The sequence below is a fragment of the Megalops cyprinoides genome, chromosome 7 (assembly GCF_013368585.1).
Source record: "Megalops cyprinoides isolate fMegCyp1 chromosome 7, fMegCyp1.pri, whole genome shotgun sequence".
NCBI lineage: Eukaryota > Metazoa > Chordata > Actinopteri > Elopiformes > Megalopidae > Megalops > Megalops cyprinoides.
The window spans coordinates 14868262-14892569 of NC_050589.1; the positions used below are offsets into that span (position 1 = coordinate 14868262).

Genomic DNA, 24308 nt, shown 5'->3' on the forward strand with positions numbered 1-24308 from the left:
TATCGCATTCTAACTGACAAAAAAAAAAAAAAGAAGAAGAAGAAGAAAGAGAAAAAAGAAAAAAGAATTTTTTCATCTGAGAATCGTCCAGATTCCTTCCCACTGCAAGTTTCACGGAAAAGATTGTTTTATATGTCAACAAGGCGGCTAACCAAGTAAAACAGATTATTTGTTTAGTGCCGTATGAGAGCGTCAGGATTGCATTGTGGATATAATCTTTGTTTATCTAGATGTTCTGAAGACAGAGAAAATATTTTGTTACTTATTAACTGGCATACAGAACAGAACACAAGAGTTCTAATTACTGGGAGAATTTTCCATGACTTTATGATAAACCAGAAGTCATACAAATTTTCTGAAAATTGAGAAAAACATGATGCACAAACTTGCTACAAGCAGAGAATTCCACTAATTTGGAGGAAGTGTCCTTTATCTAACCCTACAGAGGTATTTGCTCTGCCGATATTTACTCTGGTGTGGCCAGTGACTGATACTCAGAAGCTGACCGGTTCTCTCAGGTCTATCTCAGGTATATACTGTAGCAAGTTAGGTGCGGAAATGACCAATCACATTTTTTTACTCTGTTGAGAACCTACAGAGCTGGATGAGTAGGTGTTGTTGGCACAAAACCAAGAAGACATGTCCTTTTGCCATAGTACACGCAGTTAAATATTAACCCATATGAAATAAAGGGCAGTTTAAAAGAAGTTTTGAGCTTTTGAGAAAAAAGTTATGAGCTGTTAAAGGCTGAAAGTGTGGTATGTCAGGGCTCATCACAGGGATTGCCACAATTATAGTGCTCCTCCTACTGGATGTAGTATTGCATTGCAAGTATTACATTGCCAATTTAATTATCAGCAACCTGAGGGAAAATATTGCAAAGCAAAAATATGAATAATACGTCTGTATAGAGGGTTTGTGGATCTGTTTTGTATGAGCAAAAAAAGATCATATGCTTGGAGTATTTGCCTAATCTAATGCAGTAGACAACGTTTTCATCATTTTTGAAAGTATAATCAACATACTGTAATTGCCATGTGAATAGTTCTCAGTGTCACACAACTGTAACTGTAACTTTCACAATGGAGAAAGACCATTGATGGGCACTATTCAAAGGGTGAACTATATTTTAAAACAAATTGTAAGTACAGACTACAGAGAATGACATTATTATTATGATGCAGGTTTATTTGACATTAACAAGTGCCCATTGAAAACAAGTGGTATAACATTGCTTCATTCCTGTACTTAAAATGGTTTCTGTGAGATATATGATTCATTTCCAGTTCAGACACAAAATAGGTATAGTTGCCCAAATGAAACTCCACACTTGCCATATTAGTGTCCCAATAACAAATAACTTTTGTATATTTAACATGCATATACGGGACTGTATATGCAACAATGTCAAGTGCAAGACCTGTCAATTTACTATAGTTCTTACAATGTACAAGGCCATCATTGCAATATGCATTAAATTCATAGCAGTGAGTGTCAGAGCAAAATACACATAGGTACACAACAACCAGAAACACTGCAACTGAGTTATCACCAAAAAACATACAACAATTTAAGTATACAGAAAAGAGTATTTATTTGTGCACATAATGCCTGACAGTTAAGTGAAAAATACATGAATCATATTGACTTGCATATACAATTAATGATGGTCTGTAGCAGAATTATCTTCTAAATGGTGTTTACATAATGCCAGAAATTAAGAGCAACATTATCTTGCAAGCTATTCATTGAGTCCAATGGATCAACATTGCACACATAAAATTTAACTCACTTTGTTAGAATAGAGGAGAATATATACTGTTCTTGAATTTCAGTACTATCCATGTATTTAATGAAGACCATTTCAATAGAATGCATTTGTCCTGAGTCACATATGGAAACAGAAACAAATTTTTTTGCATGGGTGAATCACTCAGGGCAGGGATGACTGACGTAATTTGCCATAACCTCAGTGTCTGTGTCACTGCGTGTAAGTATGCGAAGGAGCATGCGGCCAAGTGCATATACTGCACATGTACATGGGTGTCAGATTACTCTGCATCCCAATCAGCCCTGAGCTCTCACACTCTCTCATGAAGTGCCACGGTTCGATTTCTATGATGCCCATCAGTAATGTGGGGTGTACGGGGGCCTCACCTCATTGGCACAAATACAAAGAGGTGCTCATCATGTTGAAAAACACATGCAGGTTCGTGCCATGCAGGAGCAAGTCCCTCTTGGGCAGCATTATCAGTGCAGGGTTGCCTACCATCAGGGTGGATAAGAACAGTCTCTGCAACTCAATCCATGGTAGACTGGAGATGATGTCACACATTGGAGATGGGTTGCAGTGGGAATGTGACCTCATTCATATGAAGCTGCAAAACTGACACTCAGAGTGAGTAACAAAACACAAACTGGAACATAAAGTTCTGCATGGGATGGTGTTAAACTGAGCAAAACAAGCATTAACACAAGCAAATGCGGCTCCCAAGTAACACAGTTAAGTTGTTCGCTTTGAGCACATGCTGAGCTCAAAGGCCCCTGTCTGATCCCAGACAAGTCATCAGTCAACAGTGACCGGGAAGCCACAGTGGTGGAACATATTGGCTTTATTCTGCCATGTCTAGGGGTGGAAATGTCAGTAGGGGTTGCTCTTCTTGGTGCTCTCACACACCCTCTGACTCATCACTTATATGCAGATTGCTTGGATGACATCAGTGAAGCCACATCCATCTTCCAAATGGGTACTTAGCTCACTGTGCTTGTAGTGTGAAAAATAGTTGTGGTTGCTTTGGGAGGACTACTTTCAGTACACCCTGGGATTCCTGCAAGACTACGGTGTTTGAGCTGTTAGTAAATTAAGTGAATATCTTCATGTTGATTTATCGTTTAGTTTATTTGAGTTTCAGATGTTTATTAAATGGTTGAGTAAGCAATGGTTGCAGTGATTGAGGGTTTGTGTTACAAGGTCAGCAGTGTTCATCTTAGTTTTTAGGAAATTCTATTGAATAAGGCTTCTCGTAGGAAGGTTAGATTACTTTCTTGTTTAATAATTTAGTAAGTTGCTTTTAAATGAGATGTAGATGAGAAATCATTTAAACTGCTTTGAGAGTGGAGTGAAATTGAAGGTAAATCGTTTGGTAAGGATTACAGAGATGTACATTCTTAGCATAAGTACATACAACCAACAGGTATCTCCAGTAGGTTGTATGAAATATTACTAGAAGTTTTTGGTTCAAGTGCAATCCCCCCAAAAGGAGAAACACATTTTGCATCCAATTTACTGTATAATCTAATGTTTTAGAAAACAAGTGTATGAGACTGTATTATTTCTTGAAATAATTGTGAGGAGATTTGTAGTCACACACATATACTCTGGGTTTGTGGGTGGTTACTGAGTTATGCCTGTAATGCTCAAATTTTGACAGATTGCAACTGCTAATTTTCAGATGATAATGGTTCTTGACTGTGACTGTGACTAGCTGTGAGGGATGATAACTGAGGCAGTTGAGTTATACATGGTTATTATCCCCTTAAATAATTTGCCAGAACATTTTGCATGGTAAAAAATAAGTCCAGTTGTCTTTGTCAAAAGTTTGGTTTTTTGAATATCATGTCAGTACTGCTATTACGGTTTTGTTCATTGTCTTCCAACAGGCAGCACATTACTTTATGCTAATTTGTGTTTTAGTTTACAAAGCACTCATAGGAAGAAATAGTTTAGCTTCAATGTGGTGTCACCCGCAAATACATAGTTACTGTTGCTATGGTCATTGTGCTTCATCATACCTTATTTTTTCTTTTGTGTCAGCAAGTCCTAAAAATGTGACACTCTGTAACCTGAAACCACTGTCAGCTTGCTTTGCGTGTGGTGGTATGATGCTCATTAACGTGTGAACAGTGAAACTCTGACTTATTTCTGAGTAGACAAACGTGCCCTAACCCTAATACAACTTCCACACACTCTTATCAAGATAGGAGTACACAGACGTCAACCTGTATTTGGTGGAGATTTATGTTGTTTGAAAAATGCCTACCCCTGAACAGTTTGTTCAGATACAGGATTTTGGATTGATGAATGATTCCAATATAGCTGTGTCTTACTGATGATCTTTACGTTTGTGTTGAGGAGGGAGGGGTGACAGCCAGAGAAAAGGGTGGGGGTTCTTGTACAGCATTAAGCACACAAGAATAAGGGCAATTTAACAGCTGGGCAGCAATGTAACACAGTGGAAAGAAGCCAGGCTGTTAATGCAAACTGCTGTTCTACCCTTTACAAGATACTCAACCTGAATTTCCTCAGTTAAGAATCCAGTTGAATCACATGTAAAAACTAGTGATATAGTAAGTTACAATGTTTTTGAAGATTTGAAATTGAGCTGATTCAGTCAACTTTCAGCTTTAACACTTTAGGTTCCGAAATCTCCTGAGATGGTTGTTCAGAAGGTAGGAAAAAATAAATATCCAAAATTAATTAAATGACATTATTAGACCCAGTAATGTTTATTATTTGCATCTCATAGCAAAAGTGTAATGATTCCAAGTTCACGAAGAAGGTACTGTTAACTACTGACTCAAATTGTTTTTAAGTTTTACTGCCTTGAAAATCTCATAAACATGGCCTTTGGCATATTCTTAAGCACCTTATTCAGGATGCTATCACTATGCCACGTGACTGAACTACAGTAAACACATTAGTGTGTACTTTCAGTTTAGATCATTGCAGAAAGATTTTCTGAAATGAAATGATTCACTGAAATGATTGTACTGACAGGTGAAATATCTCTTTAAGTGGGAGTAGAAATTAACAACATTTACATTAATGAGGTGTCACATATCGGGCCGTTAAAATATGTTATGAAAACCTCAATATTACTCCATTTACATTATTACATTGTCGTCTGGCGCTGTTCAGTTCAGTTCGGTAATGTTCCTCTCTCACTCTCCCCTTCCGTTGCTCACTGTCTGAGAAGCTGCCGCAGCAATGGGAGCTTTCCACTAGAGGGCGCAAGGACCCGCGCAGAACCTCTGCAATAGCACAGAGCCTACATTTATAATGAATAGTGTTAAAAAGTAAATTAGTAGTAAAAAAAAAAAAAAGTAAAAAGTGTTAAAAAGTAAATTAATTCATTAAAAGTTTCGCTTACTTAACAAAATAAAACATCCACCTCAGAGCAGACATGGCTAATCTAGCTGAATGTATGCACAAAATTAAAACTACTTCATAATGGCCCCAAATCAAAAGATCTTCTATTTTTCAAACCAGGCCAGAGACTATCTGAATTCAATATGCACCGTGATGCAGTGAAGAGCTGCACTGAAGGACATGACTGCAGAACGTGTATACACATGTGCAGGTTACCTGACGCTTTGCTGGATTGAACAGCTGCACACACATAGCTACAAAATGTGTATACTCGTGTGCAGGTTGTAAGAAAGTAGTTCCATCGCAACATACAGGTTACCTGCTGCCATGCTCCACTAGCAAAACACACAACTGCAGAATGTGTAGACACATGCATTTTAAAACATTTTAATGAAGAATAACTTGATTTTAAGAAATGTTTGTAAGTGTGCGTTAGACTAATTTCTAACATAGGCAGCACTGTAGAGTAGTGTTAACGATCAGGACCCACTCAGCCTGTGGCGGTTGCATTAAAATTTCAAAGTGAAACGCTGCTACATTTCTGTGGTGATTCTGAACCCCACACCCCTCTTAGTCATAAATTATACCCAGTGTGCGAAACAGCAGGTGTCCACCGGGTGGCGGTCTGACGAAATGAAAATGAGCCAAAATGTCCAATGCTCAGCAGGCTACAGTCACATTTAAAATGAATGAACTGTTGTAGCTTCTAAACCTGGAGTGCATGTCAATGTCGTTACTGAATTTGGTACTTTTTTCTTCCATGGGATTCCTGACAGTTGTCCGCGTAAAAATGAAAGTAAAACCGTTTTTCTCAATCCTGTTTAAATGACGACACCAAATTGCTGACACAGTTCAAAAACATTTTCGGTACGAGTAGATTCTGATTTAGGGAACGACTCCAACAGAACATTACAGTGTATGTTTTGCTACCAGATTACGAAAGGCAGTAGACTTCACGCTGGGTAACAAGTTCAGTTCGGTAGTGGGATTTACGGTTCGTGTGCTAGCTGATTAAACATTCAGTGGGGATGCAGTATAGTTAAAAGTATTGATGCTCTTGGCACTTCCCTTTATTTGGCACAGTGAACATCCACCTGTATAAATGATTATAATACAAAAATAATGATGATTCTGGTGAAAATTTAACGAGCATGCTGAATCTACTCTACTTGGTAGCCTACTCTACTAGTACGGAAGCATTTTGTACGTAAAGTAACTGCAATGTGAATATGATAAAGCTGACATGAAAGTGGCTGGCTTATGAACCGTATCACGCTTGCGCAATACTCGGTTAGTGATTTCTCAAAGTTGTGGACTAAAACAGCTTGGATTTGTTAACATTAACAGACTACGAAAGCTGAGATTAAAGTTTTTAAACCGTAAATGCTTTTAATAGTTTGATTTTTAGCTGTACGTTAGTTGTGTAGTAATGTTAGGTTTTTGTTACTGACTTGGAAGAGGAGGCGTGTTCATCAGCTGGCCGAAATGAAAGTAAAATGAAGGCTAGTTTCTGTTTTTACTTTCACAATGCAGCTCACCGGCATTTTTTAAATAGAAAGCAAATACTTCAATTACCTTGCTGGTTTTAAATTAATTATTTACCAGTTTATAAAATCACATAACGAGCTTCGTTGTTGTAGCTGTAATCGTACATTTAGACATAGCAGTCTATCGTATTAAGTTGTAGTCTTGCGAAACTTAATCTTGAAGGAAACGGAGCTAAATCTTAAATATTTTTGATCAAGCTGTCTGAAGCAACCAAACGGCAATACAGTAAAGTATTCTTCATCCTCATCGGAAGTCAAATCTGCGAAAGGTGCGATTCTTCATTTAGCCTGTGCACTTAAATCTGGCAAGAGTTGATTAAGGAGGTTAATACTAGCTCGTTTATGTCTCCCTTCAGGAACGATGTCTGGAAATCTAGATATCGACGAAAGCCTGTATTCACGGCAGCTGTGAGTATTCTATGTTACGCATGATTTCAATGTTTGACTCAAAGGTTACAAGAGAATGCTGCTTTCCGGGTCTTTGCAGGTACGTGCTGGGGCACGACGCGATGCGTCGTATGAAGACAGCTGACGTCCTGGTTGCTGGAATGAGGGGGCTTGGAGTGGAAATCGCTAAGAACATCATTCTGGCCGGAGTCAAATCTGTAACAATTCAGGATGAGGGTCTAACACAGTGGGCAGACCTGTCTTCTCAGGTACCGCAGTATGCATTTGTACATGACGATTTATGACAACGGTACTTTGAGCAACCGCTCTGGAGTGTCTCAATCGTTCAAATATTCTGCTATGTCTGTCTGAAGGGGAAATACTGCTTGTCTTTTATGATCCCCTGCTTGAATGTATATTAATAATGTAATTGCATTGTTGCTAGTTAGTGGTTGGGATTGATCAAGCATCTTCCTGGCATTCCTGTTAACAGAGTTTGTCTACTAGTGGCTGATGCCATGTGTATGTGAATGTGTGCCCATGTACACTGTATGTCTCTTGCAGATGTCAGTTACTGTTGGTTTGTACCGTATTCCCTTTCTCGTGTTGTAGTTCTACCTGGGGGAGTCCAGCGTTGGTCAGAACCGGGCCGAGTGCTCTCTGCCCCAGCTCTCTGGCCTCAATGGCTATGTCCAAGTGTCTGCCCATACTGGGCCACTGAGTGAGGACCTGTTAGCCCAATTCCAGGTTTGTTCCAGGGGGAACTCAACAACAATCTGAAACTAGAAGTTCTATACACCCACACACCTTATGCTTTCTTCTGCTTCAGTAGTTAGTTGTTGATGATTCTGGAAATTGTGTGCCACTCTTACACGTTAGCATCAAGCATTCAAGTGTGCTCTGATCTATGATGTGAAAAAACAAAATGTATTTGCTCTTAGAGGTTTCCAGCCGAGGCCTCAGGAGGAATTGTCCGCATTTTTTCCTCCTTAATTTCTGGGTCTCTTTGTATTTTTCATTCTCTTAAGATGAAGTTGTTCATATGATACTTGATTATGTATGAACCTACTTTAGTAGGCTCAATCAGATATTTGTGTCTCACATCTATTATGGCAAATGACATTTCACTGTTCCTACTACTCTTCTTCTGGGTGATTTCTTTGCTGTTTCCAAAGCGTGCTTGCTCTTTCAGTTTATATTCATTTTTAGCTTACTCTCTTTCTATGAAGTGTCCACATCTCTGTGAAACTCTCATGACATGACTTGTAATTTCCTTTCTTACTAGTGCTATATCGAATACAATTTGATAGATTGATTGGTATTGAGCAAAACACTTTTTATGGTATTGAGAGTTCAATTTTGTGCAGTGGTAGCAAGGTAGAATCCACTGATCCGTGTGACCAGTGAAATCGGCGGTTTAAGGTCCTATAGGTATTGATTGCAGTGTGCCTTTAACAGGTGGTAGTGCTCACTGACTCTACCTTGGATGAACAGCGTCGCTTTGGAGCATTCTCTCACTCCAACGGCATCAAATTCATCGTGGCTGACACCAAAGGCCTGTGTGGGTAAGGGCGGTGTGTTGCACTTCTTCAACTTCTCTTAACTATAAATTTTATTATGGGCCTTTCTCCTTATCAGAGAGCCAGACGAGTCAAAAGCAATGTAACAGCAATCAACCATACCCCTTTTTATTTTCTATTCAATTGCAGGCAGCTTTTCTGTGACTTTGGAGAGGAATTTGAGGTGACGGATTCCAATGGGGAAACTCCTGTTTCTGCCCTGATCAGTCATATTTCCAAGGTGATGCAGTATTGCATGAAATAATCTCTCTGTTCATTTTATCTTAACTATCTAAATGAGACAAAATTTTCTGTGATGTTCCTATTTAAGAAAAAAAACTCAATGACATTTAATAATTCAAAGATGTTGTTGCAGAAAAGGCTATTTCTGAATAAAAATTCCCAAGCAGCCACAGCATCACATTTGAATTGTTATAAAATCATAGGATTTTGAGGAGATCTGAACTAAGAATAATTCTGAACATAAAGACAATGCAGATGTTTTCTGTATCCGTGACAAGCCACTCGTCTTTTGATATCTTCCTAGGCAAATCCTGGAATTGTCACTTGCACAGATGAGCAAAGACATGGGTTTGAAGATGGAGAGCATGTGACTTTTTCTGACTTGCGAGGCATGACTGAGCTAAACAACCGTGGACCTGTCCAGGTGAAAGTCCTGGGTGAGTTCTCACAGCTGACCACCAGGGGGAGCAAAGACAGGTGCAGCGATGATAGTGATGACTGAGTGATTTGTGTTGTTGTCTCTGATTGGCAGGCCCATATACATTCAGTATCTGTGACACCTCAGGCTTTTCTGAGTATGAGAGGGGTGGAATTGCCACAGAGGTCAAAGGGTCAAAGAAATTCACCTTTGTAAGTATTATTATTACATTATTGGCATTTAGCAGACACTCTTATCTAGAGCGACGTACATCAGTTAGTTTTTTTTTTACAATGATATCCATTTATACAGCTGGATATTTACTAAGGCAACTGTGGGTTAAGTACCTTGCCCAAGGGTACAGCAGCAGTGCTCCTGTGGGTTACAAGCTGGGTAACCTTTCCTTTACAAGTCCTGCTCCTTAACCACTATGCTATACTGCTGCCCCTATTATTACTTTTGAGCCAGATTTACAGAATCTAATGAGACATCACAACAGAGCTGTTGGGCTGCCGAGTAGCTCTGTGGAGGAGGTTAATGCACTCGGGGAACAGGGATGGGGAGGTTAGTTAGAGTCACCTTATCTCACTGCTCTCAGGTGTCCTGTGATTTATCAGGTGCCTGCGAGTCGTTCAGATGATGTCCTGCAGTGAGCTCCCACTCTGTTATAGTGCGTTCTGTGACGTGCGGTACGAAAAATAGCCTTTGGCTACATGCATATAAAATTGAGCTAAAAGCTATAGAAAAAAAGGAGTTAGCCTTACGCTAAGGACATATTGTGTTTGTTACATGTGTATGCTATTTTATTTACCTCCCCTCATTATGCTTGTGCTGTTGTGACAGAAACCCCTGAATGAAGCTATTGTTGAACCTAAGATAGTCATGACTGACTATGGAAAAATGGGAAGGCATCAGACATTGCATTTGGCCTTCCAAGCCCTGCATGGCTTTGTGAAGACAAAAGGGAGACTACCAAAGGCCAGAGATCAGGTCAGAGATGGGTACCTGGCAAAAACATGGATCTTGTCCTTTCCTGTTTAAAATTAAGTCTGTATAAATGATACATGTTATGACACTTTTCTGATTTGGTTAGATACTATAGATTTATAGAATTATTGAACTACAGAATTATAGATCAGGGAATAAAACAACTCCAGAATGCTGTGATGCTGTGTTCCAGTGTCATTAAGTTCAGGGAGAGTAGTTAAAGGAAATCAGGTGCTTCTGTCTTAAAGTATTCCCATAGTTTATGGTACAATTTATATTTCACAGCATCAGTTTATCAACCATATTGATCGATTTAGATATAAACAGTTTGAAGATGAGTAGCGTAAGCTTTTAGTTGGTGGCACCAAGTACACACCAGTTCAATAGACATGTTACAAAGCTGATTTGTAAACAACCCATAGTGCCTGTGCTTTCTTCTCACTCATCCCACTGCCACTCAAAGGCTGATGCTGAAACCCTGGTCTCCATGGTGAGGGAGCTGGCCTGCGATACTCAGCTGCAGCAGCTGGATGAGGACATTGCGCGGAAGCTGTCCTTTACTGCAAGGGGCGACCTTGGCCCGGTCAATGCGTTCATCGGGGGACTGGCTGCGCAGGAGGTGATGAAGGTGAGCGCACCACTCCTGCTGATGTCATCACACTGATCATGGTCTGGTACCATCAGAGCGTATTGTCAGAATACATTTGACAGGATTTCCAATTAATCACAGCTGAGAAAATTGTGTCGCAGCATTTTGATAAACTATGAATGGCATTTATGAAACACTTATTTCTGCAATGATTTAGCATTTCAATTCCAAAGTGTGATCAAGAGGAGCTTGGCGAACTAGTAACCGACGTGGAACCCAGCTGGCAGCATGAATATAGTGAATTCCCTTATTGCCAGAGGACCGCATCCGCTTGTTGTCATCACTAACAGGTTTTGACCATGCCCCCCAGGCCTGCAGCAGGAAGTTCAGTCCCCTGCAGCAGTGGCTGTACTTTGATGCCCTGGAGTGTCTCCCTGAGGAGGAAGAGCTGCTGATGGAAGATGCCTGCGCACCTGTGAGGGCCTGTCTTATCAGTTATTATCACCTCACTAAACACTTACGCTCATTCCTGTCCACATCAAAATCATGTTTTTTTTTTTTCATTTTTTTTTTTTACTTAATGCCAGGACCGGTGGTGAATGTCAGTCATTCATTTTCACAGCTTGGTTGTAACTTAAATGCAGTTCAATTTAGGTAATGCCATTTATATTATATATATTATAAGTAAAAAAGGGCATAGCAGTGACAGCAGCATCTCACAAGGGGCCCCTGTTTATAGTAAAATGCACCTCATTAAAAACATATTACAGGAACTACTTAACATATATTTTCTCATGTGTTCTTAGCAATGTCCTTTTCTATAGTGACTTTCAGAGCTTGTCTTTGTGTGTATCTCCCATTTAAACAGCAGCTGTCCAGGGTAACACAGTACTACCCCACCTGAACACAGAACATGCAGCCTTTGAGCAACAAGCACAACACCTAAACCTACTTAACACCACAATGGCCTGTGCCTGTAATTCATACATTCATAAAGATGAATGCTTCATTTGCAGGCAAACTGCCGGTATGATGGACAGATTGCTGTGTTCGGGTCAGCCTTTCAGGAGAAGCTCGCCAAGCAGAAGTACTTCCTGGTGAGAGCATGTCTACAGAGGCACCAGTAGAGGGCAACATTTCCATTGCAAATAACAGAGGTCTGCAGCAGAGCCCTTGTGCAGTGTTTGGGTTTTCTACTGCCAACAGTATGTGCTGATAATGACACATACAGGAAATGGTGCTGATTCAGGGGGCATTTCCTGTTGACGTTTGGTCCAGGGCGTGTAATCACCAGCCAGCACTGCCAGGCCATCATGGTTTTTCCTCTGTGTTTTTTCTGCTTTGTTTTTCTTACAATTTATTAACCATGTGTCGCATTAAAGCATAGCAAGAACAAAAGGTTAAAGTCCATTCCTACATTGTGTCCCCTCAAAATTAGAAGCAATTGTTGATATTGATGTGCTCTTTTATTGTTTTTATGCACATATGTCAGTAATCAAAGTGATTGTGAACATTTACTGTATATAGGTATAAGCCTCTGATGTACTTTCTTACTTTGACTTGTGTTCAGGTTGGGGCTGGTGCTATAGGTTGTGAACTGCTGAAGAACTTTGCCCTGATTGGTTTGGGAGCTGGAGAGGGTGGGCACATCACAGTGACGGACATGGACTCCGTCGAACGGTCAAATCTGAATCGACAGTTTCTCTTCAGACCCCAAGACATTGGAGTAAGAACATCCGGGCTCTTTATCTGTGTCTACCGGTAGCGATACCTTTACAGGGGAATGTTGTGTGCTATGGTGCCCTGGGTCTGTGTGCGTGGTATTTAGAAATAATACTCAGGTAACATTTTTGCAATGAAATGGTGTCTTTTTTCAGTCCCCAGAAATATGGATTTTTCTCAGACCCTATGAGAGTTCCAAGCTGACACTCACTTTACTGTCCCCAGGTCCGTTGACAGGAATTGGTGAATTGCATTCCTCTTATTCGTCGGCTGCTTGCTTGACCTGCCTAAGTGGAAGGGTCAGAGGTTACTAATAATGGACTGAGGTCAACATTTAACTTTCTTGGCCTCTCGTGTTACAGGAGCTGGCCATTACAGCCATGTGCGTGCTGTTCCTACTGGACACTGACCCTTGACTTGCCTAAAGACCTGAGGCTTAATGTTTATGGCCTAGTCTGCCAGCCATGTGTGTTGTGTTTGGACAGTGGAAGTCCTTGATGGATTTATGAGTCGGATACCTACCTCTATGCTCACTGAGAAACACACTTACTCATTCCACTCCTCACTGCGTTGTGTAACAGACCCTGGCCTTTTACGCCATTCTCTGCCATTTCAGGAAAATGGAATTTGATTTCAAGGCCATTTCAGATAAAACCCTGAGTAAATAATTTAATTTGTTCAAGAATGCCTTTAAGAAGTCACGGAAAAAGTGTACCACCCAAGTGTGTGGTATTTATCACATTTCCAGTCACCAGGTGGTAGATATGTTCACTGACTTCCTGGGCTGAAGAATAAATATTTGGGCTTAGACTTCCCTGTGTCTCCTCCCCCCCCCACTTCTTAACTTTCTCTGTCATTATTCCTTTTCTTATTTCCTTTTTTGTCTTTCCTCATCTGTCTTCTATCATCCCCCCTTTCACTCTCTCTCTCTCCCTTGTCCTTCTCACCTGCCTCCTCTTCCATGCCCATCTTGCCCCTCCCCCCAGAGACTGAAATCAGAGGTGGCAGCAAAGGCAATCCAGGTCATGAACCCATCTGTACGCATCACAGCGCACCAGAACAGGGTCGACCCAGACAGCGAGCGTATCTACGGGCACCGGTTCTTCTCAGCTTTGGACGGAGTGGCAGCCGCGCTGGATAACGTGGAAGCAAGTCAGTATCAGTCCATCTGTGGGTCCAATTCTCTGAGGCACTGCTGTGGCGGGCCTGGATCTCCCCGCCTGCTTTTGCCCTGCATGGCATTTCTTATGTAACTGATTCTGGAGATACGCAGCCAGCCCGAGGGTATTGTGGAATGCACGCAGCTCAGATGGCCAATCAGGGAGCTGTTTTGGTGCCTCAGTGTGTCCACAAGTGAAACTGAAATTGAAGATTGCTATCTTTCTTATGTATGCTCTTTTCCTTTTAATATCTTTGTCACAGATGGTTACAGGCCAGGGTTGTATTTATTCATCAAAACATAGATGCTGCTTTTTGGGAATATTTCATTGAAGGAGCTATTCGTAGTGTTCAGAGATGCTGATACCAATTAATTTTTCAGACGTGTCTCAGGCATTATTCTTCAGGTATCCTGTTTTATACTGAAGTACTGTGAAATTACAGGTCATGGTCATCTCATCAATAACCTTTTCACAATATTCAAACTTTCATTTGATAGTAAAATTTATGTTTGAAGTGGTGACACCCAGGAAGGCTTGACATGTTAACAGTGCTCTTGGCCTGTGGTTCAGGGGTCTACCTGGATGGGCGGTGTGTTCAGCATCAGAAGCCAATGCTGGAGGGGGGCACGCTCGGGAGTAAGGGCCATACGCTGGTGGTCGTGCCCTTCATGACTGAGTCGTACGGTCCAGCCAAGTCTTCAACTGAGAACACCATCCCGCTGTGCACCCTGAAGAACTTCCCCTACCGCATCGAGCACACCCTGCAGGTGAGAGAAGAGCAGTCAGACAGAAAGCAGCCTCTCTTCTTTACTTTAGGGATGCCACACACACACACATTCACTCACACACACACACACACACTTTCACGGTCACTCATGCTTAAACACACACACATGCGTTCACACACATACATGCACGCTCACACACATATATACACGCACTTACTCACACATTCAATAGCTCCCAGGATCCCATCTGGAGCCAGGGATCTCACAGTCCAGGTTTTTCATCGCCGTACATCTTTGTGTGTCTTAGACATTTCTTAGCAGCGTGTCTCAGCTTGTGCACGGGTGTCTGTCCGTGCTGAGCTCACAGCACGCGCTGCCTGCAAGGCCTCCTGTCTGGCAGGTCACCTGATCTCTTCCCCTGGGGGGGTCCTGTCCTGTCGCGTTCAGGAAATGGAGCCCAGCTGTGGTGCAGGTGGTGTGTGATCGCAACAGGGCCACAGGGAGAGAGTCTGCCACTTAGGGGCAAGACACACACACACACACACATGCAGACACATAGGTCTTCCTTCAGGAGATTGCAATCTGAGAGAGGCCGGCAGCTTGAAAACAAATGACAAAGCTCAGACTAAACATTCCAGTATTTTATGTGCTTTGGAGAACATCTCTGTTTTTGTACTGGTAGTTCATACTTAATGAGTGAATTTACAGCCACATACCTGGCACGCTGGCTGCTATTGTTCACTGGCACAAAACTCACTTCCCCAACAGGTAAACACAGTGCTCAGCTGACCTGAACACTTCAGGTCACATGACAGCTGTTATTGTTTTATTACACCCTCACCCCCTTATTTATTATTTGTTTGCATGGCAGATGCCCTTGTTCCTTTCCCTCATACATATATAATTTAACCCATTTAAAATAACACAGACCTTTTAGGCAGGGTGCATACAGTCCAGGATTTTAACCACAACTGCACATTGCTTAGCTAACCTCTCCAGTACAAGGCAGTAGGCAGCCTTCCCAGGAACTACTAAACTCCACAATTCCAAGGAAGCGAATGCATTTACAGTGTCTGAATGTTTCTGCTGCAACATTAATAAAATGTATAAACATTGCCGAAGGAATGTATTGTAATCACTGTGTTTACGCTATGAAACATGTTTCATTATTGCCTCTGCTCCTGCTGCCCTTGACCTCATTAAACAAGCAGTTTCTGTAAGTAATAGGAAGGTGGAAGCAAGGATGGTCAGGGAGTTCAGGTGAAGAGCAAGACCGTGATTTAACATGCTGATACATTCTTCCGTGCTTTCAGTGGGCCAGAGACCAGTTTGAGGGGCTCTTCAAGCAGTCAGCTGAAAATGTCAACCAGTACCTGACGTAAGTGGCTCCCTCAAAAATAATACAGGTTCAACTGACCTTCATGAGCTGCTAGAAAACAAGGAACTTGTGAGAGTCTCTGTCTGCCTCATACAGACCTGTACCCTATCCCCTCATGCAGTCCTGCACCCTACCTCCACTAACAGCCCTGCGCTACCCCCTGTGAGGTACTTCAGAACTTCCCTGTTCTCTCATTGCTTCCTCTAGGTCCTGTTGTGCTAGTGAACTAAAGCACTCAGCCCTACAGAACGAGGTTGATTAAATATAGTTGTTAGGAGTGACTGTTAGTCAAAACAGACATCTGGCACTCACTGTGCAACCTGCAGGTGACAGAGAAGGTGTACACCCTCCCACTAGGAGTTTGTTTTTCATGTAGGTCTCAAAAATGCTCTCTCATTAGCATTATGAGCTGGAAAAAGTCTGTGAGCTGAATGGAAAATGACTGCAGAACTAAATTTATGTGAGAGGTACTCAATTTAAACTTGCTGTTTAAACGACCAAGGAAAATAATAGAGTACCTTTAGGCCTTAAATGAGGTTGTCAACAAAGCTATATTTGCAGATAACTCTGTGGTGAGGCTGTATCTTGATGCAGTACATTACTGTTACTTGCTAAGAACGTCGTCCTGTCTTCGTCTGTTTATCAGGCACCATGTTGACTTGCCTTACTATCCTAAGAAGTCCTTATGCTCCTCGGCCGCTTTGTAAGTCGAACAGGGAGGGCTGTCTCTATATATAGCTTTGAAGTGGAGTACTTTTCACTGGCTGCCCTCACAGCCCAGGCTTGATTCATGGCCTGTAATTGTTTTCACAGGCCTGATATATCTTACTGAGATTAATTTAAGCCCTTCAAAAGACAGGAGAGCCCTCGGGGAGAACTGTAGGTAGCTGAGCTCAGAAATGAGCACATCTCATAACTGTACGAGCTTCCCTGAGCAGGGCATGGAGATGTAGAGGATATGCTCTCACAACTAGTCAGGATCCCTTAACCCTCTTTCCATGTCCTACTTATCTGCAGTTTCTCTTTTTCTTATCTTTAACCATTACCTGTGCAGGCACTAAACATTCCCCCGTTTCAACTGGACCACTTCTAATAGTGTTGTTTTTTCCAAATAAATGATAATTATCAAATAGGCCTCAACGAATACCTTAAAAGGACATGTCAGCGTTTTAATGTATGGAGATCATCCACTCAGCCTTTGACATTTTACTGTCCCCTGACAAGTATTCCGTTACAGTGACCACATGCACTTGATCGTCAAATAGAACATCTGCACTTGGTCAGTGTGCTCTGAAGAAGGAGGCACTCACAGCGATGATTGCTGCGTTGACCCTCCCCTGTCCATGTGTGCAGAGTTCGCGTTTTGATGCTGAGCCGTTTGATGAGGTTCTCCATCTCTGCAGCTCTTTGATGCTTCCGAAAGGACCCGCCCTGCCTTCCCCCCCAGTTTTATTCCAGGCAGGAAGAGTGATGAGAGAGAGAGTAATGTGTAGCAGTAGGGAAAGCCTGCTTGAAGAGGGGGGGTCCACCTTTAGTCTCGACGGGGGCCGAGAGTAAGACTGAAGACCAGCGGCTCTGTGCAGCTCTAACCCGGTGACCTCCGCTTCCTGTTTGGGCCCCCTGAGTGTAAACGTCTGCGGATACTTCGGCCTCGCTTTCTCCTCTCCGCTGTTTAAAATAGGGCCCGGGTGTTTACAGAGGAGCCTGCCAGCTCGCACAGGAACCAGAGGGGCGTGTGATCAGCGCAGATACTGTCCAGGCTAACCTCAGCACACTCAACGCTTCCTCCGAGTCAGATGCACGGAGACCTTCGCTCGAATTCTCTGACCCCCCCCCCCCCCCACTGCAGGATTGAGCAGCAGCACTGACGGGTTTTATTCATTCTCCACTCTGCCGGAAGCGAGAGGAGAAAAAGGATATACCTCACTTTGGCTTGTGCTGCAGAGACTCCTGTTTCGCATCACAAACCATTGTTATTTTTCCTGTGTGGAGCCCTTTTTGAAAGAGAAACAGCTTCCTGTTCTTTAGAGGCTGAAGGGCTTATCAGCATTGGACAAGAGTCTACGTTTTGCACTGCATCACTCACTTTACATGATATATCTTTACATTATGTCTATTTATATATATGATTGATGTCGAGTTCTGCCCATCCCTGTCCAGTTAAAACGTTTGCATTGTGAGAATGAATATAATACTGTGTGACCACAAATGATTGTAATATGTTCCCAATACCTCATCCTGTTTGTTTTCCTTTCAGACCCTGGTGGTCTATATGGCAGCCCTTTGTCTATATTTCAGTGGGTCTGTTGTCCTGAAGAGGGGCCCTTTCCCACTCTGTGCCTTCCACTGAAGCATACACCACTGCTGTTTGTATCATGTGCAAAGTCTGTTAGTGTTTAGGATGTCTTGGGGGAGGAAGAAAAAGCACAGTGATGGTCTGAATTTCTCTTCCCAAAAGTGTGATTTTCCTGGATGTTCAGAGGTGATGTTTTACAAGGCCGAAGGGGCAGCCTCATGTTCATCATGTCTCTGGCTGGTGGTCTGAGAGTCGGTCTGACCACCCCTTCCCCTGCCCAATCTTGCAGTGACCACAGGTTTCTGCAGCGCACCCTGGACCGCGGGGAGGCCGAGGCACTGGAGATCCTGCAGGGTCTGTGTGACAGCATTGGAGATCAGCGTCCGGCCTGCTGGGAGGACTGCGTGGCCTGGGCTCGCCGCCGGTGGGAGAGCCTCTACAGTAATGACATTCGGCAGCTGCTGCACTGCTTCCCACCTGAGCAGGTACCACTGTGCTGAAAATCCAAGCAAGGCACACTGCCGCTCTCTAAGGGATATGGTTATTGGGCACCTTCCCTGGAAGACTCATGCGTGGTCACCAGGTGGCGCTGTTGGCTATGCCGTCACCTTGTTCTTTTCTCCCAGCCCAGGACCCAGTGCCCTGTTTTAAAAGATAAGACATGGCTGCATCAATATTCAATATTGTTTTATTCCACATGTACTGTTCCTCATAGCCATAGGAATAATTCATCGCCATAGTGAAGCATATTGACTGAGGTACATTGCAAAGCGCTTAAGTCGGGGGCAGTACTTTCACTGTCCCAGTATTTCCTGACTGGCCAAATAACACACACCCACCATCCGGCATTAAACCTGAAATCTTAAAAACAGAGCTATGCAGTGCAGTATTGGTAAGGCTACAGTTTTCATGCCAAATTGGGTTGCTTGTAAAAATGGGCCAGAGGTTGGTCTGGCTGTTCCATGCGCTCAGTTGTATCCTTTTTAATACTCAAGTCTTAATGAATATGGTCTAACCAGTAAGATAAAATATAGCAGTGCTGGCCAATGGATCACACGTAAAATCAGCTGAGAGAGAAATTATAGCAAAAAAGTATAGCCAAAATATTCATGTTAAAAATCAACAATCTAGGAATCAGCACAGCTTAGTCACAGCAAAGCTCAGCTGTTCTCTCATTCTCTCCCTCATACACATACAGATGTGCGCGTGCACACACACACACACCTTATGCGAATTCCCAGTGAATCCCACAGTTTTTAAATGAGGATTTTAGAGATCTTCTCTTATTAATATTGAAAATGGCAAAAAGGATCATCATAAACATACACCCATTCCTACACCCACTATAAATTCAAATAAAAACATACTACTGGTTCAACTTTTTTATGTCAGTTACAATTTCTGCGGAGGGATAGATTATACAGATCACAGGGTACAGATGGGTAGAACAAATGTTCAACAGAGCTTAAATCTGACATTTTCTCTTTTTAAATATGTTTTTAGGGTATGTTGTACATGCAAACATACAATGCAATTTTTAACAGTGATCCTGACCCGAATGAATATGGCTGTGATCTGGCTTTCTGGCTGCTTACTAGACAGACTAGAACATTCTGATTTATACATTGTATGTGTGCAGTATTTAATGAATCCTTGTTCTTGGAAGTGTGGCAAAATAATGCTGTAATCCACACTTTACTAGCAGTACAGACACAGTTGCTGTTGAAGAGAGTTCTACATGTAGGCCAGTCCTGAATCCGGGTAGTTTTTGTATGTATTGTTGCACTGTAACATGGTTACATTGAGTGCAGTTGCCTATCAAAAAAAAAAAAAAGTAGTAAAAAATTGGTCCCAGTCTGGTCTGACCTGAGCTGAGTTAAAATGCTTGATGGAAGACATGACCAACTGGGCTAATAAATTCTGACAAAGTGATTAATATCATTGTAAACCCTCTTAAATTAGGAAGACAAAGGGGATTACAGATATGTTTTCAATTCCTGTCCACAGATGCTGGGGAAACCTGGAATCACTAGGTTGAATTGAATTCACATCAGATATGACAAGAAAGCACTTACTTTGCTAAGCATTTGCTTTTTATAGTTCTGACAATATGGGTAAAGGTGCCGTGACCCAGCATAGTTCACACGTCTCTTCATGTGTTCAGTCTGAAACCCTGCAACTCTGCAGTGGAAATGCAAACATCCGCTGCATGGCACCTGGTCTTTGACTGTGTCTTCCCTCTGAAAAGTTCAGTAGATGGAGGTGGTTAGTGGTACACACCATCCCTGAGGCATTACTTGGAACCACCAGTGTGCTCCTGGAAACATTTCGTAATGCCATCAGACGCATGCTGAATAAAACCCCCTCATTGAAAAGGTTGCGTGATGTGGCCGTTGAGATATGACATTTGCCTGAAACAGAAAAAAAAACCCCAGTCTATTGTAAATGGGTCTTGCTTATCTACTTTTTTCAGTGAATGTGCTCTTTCAGTTCTCATGGTCCTAACCTTTTGGACCATCATTTAGGAAAATAGACTTATCTATAGGTCTCATCAAATTGGGAGGATGGAAACAAAAAAATTGCATTTGTTTCAAAAAGGTTTTAAACTGTACACAAATATCACTCCTCTTTTAAATGGTGCCAATTTGTTGGAACTGTGAGCGTGAAGAAATGAAATGTTTTACTGGCTTTTAACAAAAAAAGAGATCCTTGTTTAAAGCTGGAGATACTTGTAGAATGATGATTGCAAGGCAAACCACTAATTATTTTTAACAGCCATAGGGACCTTTTAATTTAGCATACATATTTGAAATTTTTTATGTAATTGGGGGTATTTTTCAGATGCTTCCTGACTCGTGTGTAGATGCAAATCCCACTTGCAGTTAGGGCAATGTGAACTTCGAGCATATCCAAAGATAACTTTCCGATTGTAAATGCTCTTCCAATTAGTCTGTCTGCAGAATGTTACATCTAGACATGTTGTGATCACCAAGGTATTCAGTCAGAAAGCAGTATTAAGTCAGTAATCCCATTCATCAGACACTATGTTGAAACATAACATTTAAAAAAATGGCCCTATTTTTACACTGGGGTATTTTTTTCTCTGGGGAAAAAAAACTGATGCTTGTAGGCATTGCATTCCAAGGTATTTACTTGGGACCACCATCCCACCTTAGCAACACTGATCTCTGATCAGTGCTCAGCAATTCATTGATGACATCACACAATGGGTTCATTTTCTGATCACTGATCAGCGATCAGTATTACTGAGGAGAAGGAGGTTGTTTGTAACACAGCATGGGTGTTTATAGCATAATCACAATTTCCCTCTGGGGTATGAGTGTATCAGCACTGTGCTCTACAGAAACTAACCTCTGAAGTGCTGGAATTATTTTGAGATATCTCTCAGTGCATAGAAACTTGCCCCTTGCTGGTTAGATTGTGTGGAGAGGACTCTGGACCGAAACTCCCCCATGCAGGGGTAGTGTAACAACCTGCTGTGAGTCTCTGTCTCAGCTGCTGTCTTTTTCCAGTTTCTGGCTCCATCAGACGGATCTATTCCACACCTTCAACTGAGCAAACACAAACCTCTCACTGCAGCATTCTACTGTCTGACTGGCCGGAGGAGAGACTTTATAGTTCCTCTGTCAGCTGCATTGGAAACATTCTCTTTAATATACACTGTTCTTTAATATACGCACTGAGTAAATTCAAGAGAAATTATGAACATCCGCATGAGACTTGTTTGTTGGAATTGCCGTCTCACATGGAAGGAGGAGCTCCTGGTGGTGTCACACTTTGAAACCAGCTTTCTGTCTCTGTCTCTCTCCTGTCCCTCTCTCTCTTAGATGACAAGTTCCGGTCTGCCGTTCTGGTCCGGCCAAAAGAGGTGCCCTCATCCTCTGACCTTTGACCCCAGCAATGTAAGTTTAATGCAGCCAGCACACACTACCCAACTTGAGAAACAGTCTCCTTTGCTTTCTCCTCAGCACAGTCATGCAAAACCACTACATAAACAACTGCCGACAATGATCCAAATGTCATTATCTCAGCTGTGAACTGCTCACACTCTCTCTCTGTGTATTGGCTTCTTACCATCAGTGTGAGAACCCTGTATCTGCCACAAAAGAATCAGATGGATAAAAATCAGCACCCCTCCCCCCCCAAGGCAAACAAGCCTCAAGGGGTAAAGCCTTCTGAATGAGGGAGTGTGAAGTTCTGAATGTGAAAAGGCAGCGTGGATTGTCCCTGTTAGGGCCCCGCCCTGCCCTGCTCTCCTCCTTGCGGCCTTGCAGGCCGGCCCGCTCCAAGTCTGGGCCTGCCAAGTGTCCCATGAGCCTGCACACAGAGAATGGCCCCCAGCTCACTGGAATGTGACAGACACGCCAGCAGCACCGTGACGTCACAGCGTGTCTCTTTTGTCCTGCTGTTCAACAGCAGTAGGTATAGAGCAACATGTTGTCAAGTACAGTCGGCCAATTCTGACCTCTCTGATAAATGTGCTAGTGTATTTTTAGTGAATGTGTTTGCAGTGATAATAGCAAAGCTGTAGCCAGTGATTTGGGTGGTATCATGAATATTAATAAAACTGCCAAAGACAATGTGAGCGCTTCTCCAGCTGGCTAACTCTAACTAGCCCTGAGCATAAGCATTGCACTGGCTAGCCATGTGTAATAGTATTGATTTCCCTTGCCGTGTGATCAGACGAACAACTGGAAAAAACCATTCTAAAATTAAACAGGGCTCTTGCATGTGTAAGTGTATCCATGACTCTCATGAGGATAGAATTAGCTTGAAATGTATCTTAAGCAAACTAACATGAACAACCTGCGGAGGATAAAATGGTACGTTACAGCTATTTTTACATTTTTTGAAGTGTGTTCTATTTTCTAACTAGTTGCCTAATGATATCCCTGCTACACAGTTGTTCATGAATATGCAATTATGTCTGTGCCCTGGGAAATTTTCAACTCCAAAATTTGTTTCATGACTGAAATGTTGTATCCCATGTCTCTCAATATGTTCCCTTTGAAAATAGAGCGTTTTATAAAGCAGATTAAGAGACTAGTTTACAGCTTAGCTTGAATGTAATAGACCTCAACAGTACAAACGTGATTGCACTCCTTTGTTTTGAATTTAGAAGGCCGCACAGTTTGCCAAGTATATGCATCAAAGTGTCTAGTGAGGCAGGAGGGGTGATAACAGCTCTCAAAATACGTCAACCTGTTCATCACCCCTAGTCGTGTTGGCCTCTTTTGCAGATATTTCAAGTTCCCTCTGAATATGAAATATTTCTTTGGATTTATGTCTTTTAGGAGTGATAGGTCTGCAGGATACTCTCCAACCCAGACTTGCTCTTAGCCCTTTGCTGTCTTGGCATCCTTTTCCATCCTTGTAGTGATACTAGCAGCAGATGATTAAAATGTAAATTCTTGCAAGATATTAAGAGTTCAGGATACCAAAATCAAAGAATTAACTGCTGCTGTACTGGGCAACTGATTTAGAGTAATATAGGTCTTTGTCCAGTGCAGCTCAAGAGAACCAATCAAACGTTTTGTGAATAAATGGTAATTGCAGTTCTCAAAAGCAGCACAATTCTTGCAGCAATGGGCTGTAGGCAGTTTAAAACAGGCTCTTGAGGATACCATTTCAAGCTGTAGTTGTCTTTTTGTTCTGTGACCATAACAGGAGGTTTTTTTTTTTTTACTGGTCACCCTGTCACAAGGCAAAAACACACCTGGTTAGATCTGGAATTTCACATTCATATTTCCCCATAAAACTGACAGTTGTATATCTAACACAGTGCCTAATAAGTCTAAGGATTTGAGTTCTCTGTTTAGGTTCACTACATGTAATGTAATTGTTTATATTACTCTGAGTCTGGTTTTGACTGTTGAGAGATGGGGGGCAATTCACTGTTTGTACTGCACTTCCTTGTCACACAGACCACCCATATGGACTACATCGTAGCAGCGGGTAACCTCTATGCCCAGATCTATGGGATCCAGGGGACGCGAGACCGTGCGTCCATAGGGGAGGTCCTGCAGCGGGTCCAGGTGCCCAGCTTCTCACCCAGGTCCAATGTAAAAATCCATGTGACCGACCAGGAGATGGAGAAGGATAAGGGAGATGTGGGTAAGGAGAG

General features: G+C 42.2%; 1 protein-coding gene across 1 annotated transcript in view; it reads left to right on the top strand.

The window, feature by feature from the left end:
• The first annotated feature begins 6942 nt into the window (after positions 1-6942).
• Positions 6943-24308, top strand: part of uba7 (ubiquitin-like modifier activating enzyme 7) — a 58544-nt gene continuing 41178 nt past the window's right edge. The window contains exons 1-19 of the mRNA XM_036533268.1: positions 6943-6965; positions 7053-7104; positions 7184-7352; positions 7696-7830; positions 8542-8648; positions 8793-8883; positions 9190-9322; positions 9418-9515; positions 10147-10293; positions 10754-10918; positions 11250-11354; positions 11896-11976; positions 12450-12605; positions 13588-13753; positions 14332-14528; positions 15803-15867; positions 18453-18648; positions 22012-22086; positions 24109-24298. Coding sequence (XP_036389161.1) covers positions 7058-7104; positions 7184-7352; positions 7696-7830; positions 8542-8648; positions 8793-8883; positions 9190-9322; positions 9418-9515; positions 10147-10293; positions 10754-10918; positions 11250-11354; positions 11896-11976; positions 12450-12605; positions 13588-13753; positions 14332-14528; positions 15803-15867; positions 18453-18648; positions 22012-22086; positions 24109-24298 — 2323 coding nt within the window. The 5' untranslated portion in view covers positions 6943-6965; positions 7053-7057. The remainder of the gene's footprint in view (positions 6966-7052; positions 7105-7183; positions 7353-7695; positions 7831-8541; positions 8649-8792; positions 8884-9189; positions 9323-9417; positions 9516-10146; positions 10294-10753; positions 10919-11249; positions 11355-11895; positions 11977-12449; positions 12606-13587; positions 13754-14331; positions 14529-15802; positions 15868-18452; positions 18649-22011; positions 22087-24108; positions 24299-24308) is intronic.